The sequence below is a fragment of the Nansenia antarctica genome, assembly GCF_963989245.1.
Source record: "Nansenia antarctica genome assembly, chromosome: 5".
Classification (NCBI taxonomy): Eukaryota; Metazoa; Chordata; class Actinopteri; order Argentiniformes; family Microstomatidae; genus Nansenia; species Nansenia antarctica.
Genome location: NC_137690.1, coordinates 71400467 through 71408745, shown reverse-complemented (window position 1 = coordinate 71408745; position 8279 = coordinate 71400467). Strand labels below are relative to the sequence as shown.

Sequence of the window (8279 nt, the reverse complement as noted above, 5' to 3'; positions counted from 1 at the left end):
AGATGATTGACAGCATGTTAAAAGAATGACTGTCACAGTCACAACCACCGACACCAAGGACCAAGTGCTCTGTGCTCAAGCCTCAACCTTTACAGGAGGCAAACATGGAGGCACAGACAAACCTTTTAAGCCAAGGCGTTAGGATTCATGAAACAGACAAACTCAGTTGTCAGTTGATGAACAAAAAAACACTCCTCGTGAGGGTGGGAGACCCTGTGAGGAAGGCTTAGGGTACTTTCCCACTGTTCTGGATGACCCAGCCACTGGCGTTGATGTCTAGCTTCAGCATGTTCATCACCCACTGGTCCTTCTGAGCACCTTCCATGAACTCTGTCAAGGTGATCTGGCCTGTAGGGGAAAGGAAGAGAGGGATGTGGTTCATCAAAACAGTTGGTTGATAATTGTTTCTCTTTATTCCTCAAATGATTCATCAATTTCCTCTGGTTTCCACCAATGAGGAAAAAAGAAAAAGAAAGAAAAACGTGAAAAACAACTTAGAGCTTTCTTCTCTAAGATGGCAGCTGACCTCGAGGAGGCCTGAGCATTGACCTTACAGTCTCAGTCACAAGACCGTTGATTAGGGTTACACAATTATGTAACAGTGTCCCACTAGCAGGCAAGCTGTTACTCAGTGGCCAATGGTCAAGCATGAGTGAATAGCGCCACCTCCTGGTGATGATTGATTTTTTTTCTTTCTTTTTTTAATATGTTACGGTACATGTGTGAATACGGTACATGTGGGAAAACTAGGGTTAGGGTTAGGTGCTAGGGTGCTAGGGTTAGGGTTAGGGTTAGGGTTAGACCACCTACCGTCATGATTCTGGTCAATCAGCTCAAAGATTCTGTCGCAGGCCTCATTCGGGGTCATTTTGACGTCACTTCTTTGAGTCTTGATTTTGTGAATGATCTGGGTAGCAGAAGACAAAAGAAAAATCATTGAATGGGGTAAAAGAGTTGTCCTCAGAGGTCAGAGGTCAGTAGTGACAGCTTCTCTGGTTCACTGTTCTGCACTGTGTTACCGCAGCACAGGCTAACAGTTAGCAGTTAGCAGCAGCATCCAACAGACAGGATTCCAAGGGATCCTGAATTAGCATAGTTTAAGTGACACTTAAAAAAGTCAAAATCTCCAATAGTTTGATTCCTTGCCTGGGTGCTTTAGTAGTGTTGCTAGCTAAGACTGGATGATTTAGCCAGCAGCATGACTTATATAATTAATGGTTAATGTGATCACTCCAAAGTTTGCAGCCAAACTGACACTGTCAAGGCAAAGGAAGGAATTCACTGCATTCATTGACACAGCCATTAGGTACATCGACTTTTCCAACAGCAACTGTCTTTACTGTCTTTAGCTCCTCTCTCTCCAAGATGGCAAGATCACCTTCAGTTACCTTGAAAATGTCTGCAGATAAGCTCAATCTCACAAGCAGACTGAACTAGGGGTGGGCATCGACGATCGATAATTGATCGATAAGGATCTTGGTCGATCACAAAATAAAACATTTGGTCGATCACAAAACAAAACAAAAAAAAAATAAAAAATTGTGATCGACCAAATGTTTTATTTTGTGACCGACCAAGATCCTTATCGATCAATTATCGATCGTCGATGCCCACCCCTAGACTGAACATGGATGACCTGTATGATAAGGGCACAACAGCCAACTGCCTTCTAGCAAAGCTGCAGGAGGATGATCAAAGACACGGCTGCAAGGTGGATGGCTGTATTTCAAGCATCTGATCGACCAAATATGCTGTCAGTCATCTCCTACATTCTGAGCATCCCAGCCTCAACGGGGTATGTGGAGAGACTCTTCTCCGGGATGGCAAACAACCGGAGTGATGTCCAGAACCGGCGCACGGAGTGAGCTCCTGATCTCACTCAACATTGACCTGTCCTGTGCCGACTTCCACTCAGTCATTCTGAAGGACAACCACTGCTTAATGCAGCAAGGAGTGGCAAAAAGTACTCATGGAAGACAAAGTAGAGAGAGAAAGGGTATTGGCTTCACACAGAGACTGAACTGAACCGGGGCTGACTGAACGGACTGACCGAACAGCTGCTACGGAAACAAAGAAACTTTTTTTTTAGCCATATTTTACTTTGAATCCACATATCATGTTTCACTTTGTGGCTGGTGGACCAAAAAGTTAGTTTCAGGCCCTGTTCACAACGCAGCTGCAGTGTGTGATCTCAGTGCTTGTGCATTTCACAAACAAAACCCCGTATTACGTCCCTTATTTCTCCACATAGAAGGTGGCAACCCTAGTTGTAACCACAACTACACTGCGTGACGTTAGAATGATAAGGTTCTATCTCCATTTTTGTCAAAATTGAGGTTTTTACATAATCTGATCCATTAGGTGTTTATTAATGCCTGTGTGGTGTTATTTTTAAAATGTTGACATTTTTGAGTTAGTAATTCATAAAATACAAAGGTTCCATCTCACAAAACATAATGGAATGTAAATACGTTGACGCTCAATATCTCTGAACTTCCCTAAACGGAGATAGAACCTTATAATTCTAAGCTCACGACTGGTTAGTCTCAACAATGTTAACTTTTATTCAAACCCTCTTTTAGACTTATACAGCCAGTCAATTGTTTGAATAAACTACCACTCAGCCTGAACCATACTATGCAGGCAGGGGGAAAACAATACAGCATGTTTGCAGTGTTGTTGCAGTCTGTGTGTTCAAGGCATCAGGATCTTAGCAGACCTAAAGATGTCGGTTAAGCCCAGTACCAAAGCGGCTCCGGACCTGGGGTGATAGGGCCTTTTCAGCCGCAGCCCCGTCCCTCTGGAACACCCTCCCCAACCACATCAGACAGGCCAACACCCTGCCAACATTTAAACAGGCCCTCAAAACCCACCTCTTCCCATGTGTCCCCAGCACTACCTTAATTAGGCCCCTTTACTTTCTTTTATTTATTTATTTATTTTGTTTTTATTATTACTACTCGATTTTTTTCAGTTTGTAAAGCGTCTTTGAGTGTCTAGAAAGGCGCTATATAAGTCTAATGTATTATTATTATTATTATTATTATTATTATTATCATTATTGTTAGACAGGATTATTAGACAATAGACAGGATTAGATGTTGACGTTCAAGCACTTTTCCTATTTGTCAGATTATAACACATAATTCTCATTGCTCATTGGATCCAATCCCATTCTGCTTTGGGAAAATGTTTGACAAAAGTGCTTTTACTGGTTTTGTTTGCTAATTCTGGTTGCTAATACATTCCTCAGACTACTTAGACATACTCTACCACTTAAAGCTATTCTTAACCCCAACCCTAATCACTCACAGTTAACTCCTAACCCTTTTTTTAAACTTTAAGCCGTTAGTTTTTTGTTTACATTACCTAGACATCTTCTACATAGGAAGGACATTGCCTAGACGTTGCATAAGGACATTTTCATTTGTTTCATTTACATCAATGACACCTTGTTGCAGTGAATTACATGTACTGTAGATAACCTATGCTCTTCCCATCCCTTCCTTCATCCAATAACATGTAGGCCTATACAGAATTAGGTTTGTGTAACATTTCAGTCTATTTACTTTTTTCTGAGTGGGGCAGTCCCACTCATATGTTTCTTTTCATTGTGATAGAGATAGTAGAGATTTGACAGGAAGGATGGGTGAGAGAGAGAGAGAGAAGGGATGACATGGAGGTTATGTCCGCCGGAATAGAACCCTGCGGTTACGTGGTCAACGCTTAGTCCACTACGCCACCTAAGACCCCCAGTCTATTTACTTGACCCTGGCCCTAACCCTCTGGTAATCAACACCATTCATGCACTGGCTTGAGAAAGTCTGAGTTGTGGAGCACTCATCCTCATGGTTACATAAGTTAGCACATTTAAAACAGAAAATGGCTACTAAAAACACCTGGAAAAAACAGTTATTGGCAGCTCAGTGAAAGAACTGTGTCCAAAGTCACTGTAGATCTGTTCTGTATCTGTTAGAGAAGTTGATTGATAATTGATTCAACTACACTCTAACCGTGCTATGTATGTGTGAGCACGTTGGGTGTCTAAAAAGATACTATAATGAAATGAATTAATTAATTGTTATAAGTTATAACAATGTATTGGGACAGACAATGCAACCAGGCTACTCTGTAATAATGGTGCAATGAGCGACAAACAAACATGTGAGAAGCGTCATGCAGAGACTTTTACATGTACACCTATTAAGTTTATTGTGAAGTGTAGTATGTATATTATTGTATGTAGATCCGCCTTCCCTTGTTCTGTTATCCATGTTGGTCGTGTTATGGTTGCAATGTTCTCAATGTTTTCAACTGGCAATGTGGTGTGTTGTTTGTCTCCTGTTTGTCTGTGTTTTGTCATGTGTGTGTCTTTTATTGTTTATCCTGTTCTTATGTAATATGTAATGATTATGTATTATGCAATATGTATTATGATATTTGTATTGTATTGTATTATTGTAGTATGATGTATTATGCATTATGTGTTGTTAGGACCCCCCCGAAAACGAGATGGCTCATCTCAAGGGGTTTTATCCTAATAAAAGACACACTTTTCTTCTTACCCGTATGAGGCTCTTCACCTCGTGTCGGTCTAGCTTGCCGTTCCCGTCCTTGTCGTAGATCTTAAAGGACCACTTCAACCGATCTTCCAGGTTCCCGCGCAACACCAGGTGGACCGCGGCCGTGTACTCCATGAAATCCAAGGCGTTGTCCTGGGAACAATGAATTGATTTTATGAATTTCTCATTGAATGTGTTCTGTTTATTGATAACAGGCTTTGATTACATTCACCAGATACTCGTGAGCTTAGAATGATAAGGTTCTATCTCCATTTAGGGCAGTTCAGAGATATTGAGCGTCAACGTTTTTATATTCCATTATGTTTTATGAGATGGAACCTTTGTATTTTATTAATTACTAACCAAAAAATATCAACATTTTAAAAATAACACCACACAGGCATTAATAAACACCTAATGGATCAGATTATGTAAAAAAAACTACATTTTGACAAAAATGGAGATAGAACCTTATCATTCTAACGTCACGTACTGTTGCAGGTGGCCTGGGCTGACATTATGGAGTCAGGAATGTGTCATATGTCGCACATTCGCGACATATGACACATTCCTGACGCCATTATTACTTCACTTACCCGGTTTGTGTCGAAGGAACGGAATATCGTCTCAATGTACAAGGACTCCTCCTCGCAGGAGCTCGGCACGCCGAAGATCCGTTTGAACTCGTGCAGGTGTAAGGCGCCGCTGGGGCACTCCTTCATATACGTGATACACAGCTCTTGGATGTGTGCCAAATCCACCTCCTCCTGGCTGCTACCCTGTTGGCCCATAGTTACAATCCACGTAGATAATGGGAAATAGTATAATTTCCTTAAGAATTACAAAGAAAATATCACTTAATAAGGTTATTTTAGTTATTAAATATCAAGTTTTGGCTACTGTGCACTGGCTACCGGAGCATCCACTTGCAACAGTCCCTTCAAACTAAACGGATTTGCTCCACTTACACATAACCCCTAACCCTAACCCTCTTACAGTGAGGGTGGGCATAGTAGTATATTTAAACTAATTTCTCTTAATCTCTTGATCTTCTGCCAATATAGCCCTGTGAGCAGCCAGAACTTCAACAGCCACAACAAATAGCCCTAAAAACTTCTATTGCCCCCCTTGTACTGTTTCTCTGTTTCTTCAGTGTAAAAAAAATAAAAATAACTAGGTTTAGAAGAAGGTGATAGGAGAAGGTTTTTCCTTCTATCAATGGCCCCGGGCCTGAGCTGGATTACTCTTCCTGCTACGACTGGTGGATTGATGATTCACTTGCTTAGTATTCAAATGTATTGATTGTAAGTCGCTTTGGAATAAGGTGTCTGCTAAATGCCAAAAATGTAAATGTAAATGTAAATAAATCAGCCTACGAAAAACATAACAAGAATGAGAGGTTTCATGTCCAAGCAAGACCGTGAAAAACTCAGCCATGCATTTGTTTAGAGTAGACTTGGATTATTGTAATGGTCTACTAACAGGCCTATCTAAAGGAGCTGTTCGTAAATTGCAGCTCATCCAAAATGCTGCTGCTAGGGTCGTAGTCTCTCAGAGAATTTAATTCAAAATACTCCTAATTGCATTCAAATCACAAAATGGTCTTGGACCAAAATAAATGAATCAGATCTCCCACCCTATTCCCCTATGCATTGTTTATTCTATCAGATTTCTATTTCCATTTTCAATATCTATCATGTTAAAGTTAAAGCCATGGTAGTTTATCAACATAATCAAAACAATGAGCATTTTGTTGAATTAATAAGTGGATGAAATTAGATTAATCCAATTAAATGAGCACTTGGAATATCTAAGACACTTGTTGTACAGCTTACTAAAGTAACATATCAGCAGTCCTAAGTCAATATTTGGTAGGCTCATGACTACGGCAGTTTATTGAGTTGTGTTTCCAATATATCAGTAAAATACACATTACATCAACAAATGAAATCGCTCTTCTCTTTTCGGAGAGCATACAAGAGATACAAAACAAAGACATATGATAATATGAGTCCTCCTCTTTCATTTGGCAGTTTCTCTGTTCTCTGTCTCCTCCGTCGTTCCTTCCCTTCTTTATCCCCTCAGATAATCCCCAACCCAAGGGGAGGGGGAGAGAGGGAGAGGGGGAGAGGGGTATTTCGGTGGTGAGTAAGCCTCACAAGATCCTTACACCTGCATAGGCTTTCCTTTCTCCCCTTGCTGTGTGTTTAACACAAACAAGCCCCCTAAGGGACTTCAGGAGGAAAACATCTGAGGTCCAGCCCCAGCTCATCAACGAAGGGAGCGTGGAGAGAGTCTCAACTCTCCGATTCCTGGGGGTGCACATACAGGATGACCTGTCCTGGAAGAACAACACAGCAGCCATCATCAAGAAGGCACAACAGTGGCTCTTCTTCCTGAGAGTCCTCAGGAAAGACCACATCGGACAGGAGATGCTGGTGGCCTTCTACCGCTGCGCAGTGGAGAGCATCCTCACCTACTGCATCTGCAACTGGTTCTCCAGCTGCACAGCCGCAGAGAGGAATGCGCTACAGAGAGTCGTGAGATCGGCCCAGAAGATCACCGGCGCCCCCCTCCCCTCTCTGGAAGAGCTGTACAACACACGCTGCCTCAGGAAGGCCTCCAAGATCTCCAGAGACCCATCCCACCCTGGGTACGAACACTTTGCTCGGTTGCCCTCGAACAGGCGGTTCAGGACCATGTTCGCAAGGACAAACAGACTGAAGCTCAGCTTCTACCCCAGGGCCATTCAGGCCCTGAACACAGCAAAGACCTAGGTTCTGGGCCCTGGACAGTCTGGACGGATTGATGGCAGCTGCTGGATTGAAATCAGGTGTAGTGCTGAGGCACAAATGTGTACATTTCAAGCCTGCAAACTGCGACACTTTAAATGAATGTGCAATAACACTATGTGCAATATGACAACCCTAGGGTACATAAGGTTCAGAGAATAGGAAATGTTAGAATAGGTATAGCATAGCATAGAGTACAGCACAGTGTTTTATTTGGATAGTATAGTATAGTGGATAGTGTACATAGCCTTTATTTATGTAAACCAGCTCCTTTCCCTTCTTGTTTTTTAGTTTTTTTTTTCCTAGCACCAGGGGAGCCCCCCCCCCCCCCCTCCCAAATTTCGTTGTTTGGTACCTGTACTATATCAATGACAATAAAGACCATTCATTCATTCATTCATTCATTCATTCATTCATTCATTCATAAGGCATTGGACCTATCGCTAAGCCACGCCCCCTTTGAAAACTCGGACAAACAAACAACGCTTCACTGACACTGACTGACCGACCGTGACTGAATGACATTCAATGACTCACAACGGCGGGAGTTGGCAATTTTCCTGATTCCTGATTTAGCACAGCAACAGTTAGCACAGTAATCTTTTTTTTTTAAGATTACAAGAATATTTCGTCTAGAAGCTTTTCACCATCAGATATTAGCGAGTTGTTTGTCCGAGTTTTCTGCCTGTAGTGACTTTTGCTGTGATTTGATTGGACAATTTTTATTTTGGGGCGTGGCTTAGCGATAGGTCCAATATAAACAACTGAGCGCCAGAAACGGCAGGTATTACATGGGCCATACTTCATCCAAATGTCGGGATGGGAGTTGGACATTTGCTCTGGGACAGTTCTTCATGTGGAGGAATGATACACTCCTGTAGCTAATAATAATAATAATAATAATAATAATAATAATAATAATAAT

General features: G+C 41.7%; 1 protein-coding gene across 1 annotated transcript; it reads right to left on the bottom strand.

Annotated features, from left to right (window-relative positions):
• Nucleotides 1–226: 226 nt before the first annotated feature.
• LOC308157489 (guanylyl cyclase-activating protein 2-like) lies at nt 227–5353 on the bottom strand (the record flags this gene model as incomplete). The annotated part of the gene is made up of 4 exons (XM_080531046.1): nt 227–348; nt 811–907; nt 4566–4715; nt 5159–5353. The coding sequence occupies 4 exons, from the start codon at nt 5351–5353 to the stop codon at nt 227–229; spliced, it is 564 nt and encodes a 187-aa protein (XP_080387172.1).
• Between the last annotated feature and the right edge of the window lie 2926 nt (nt 5354–8279).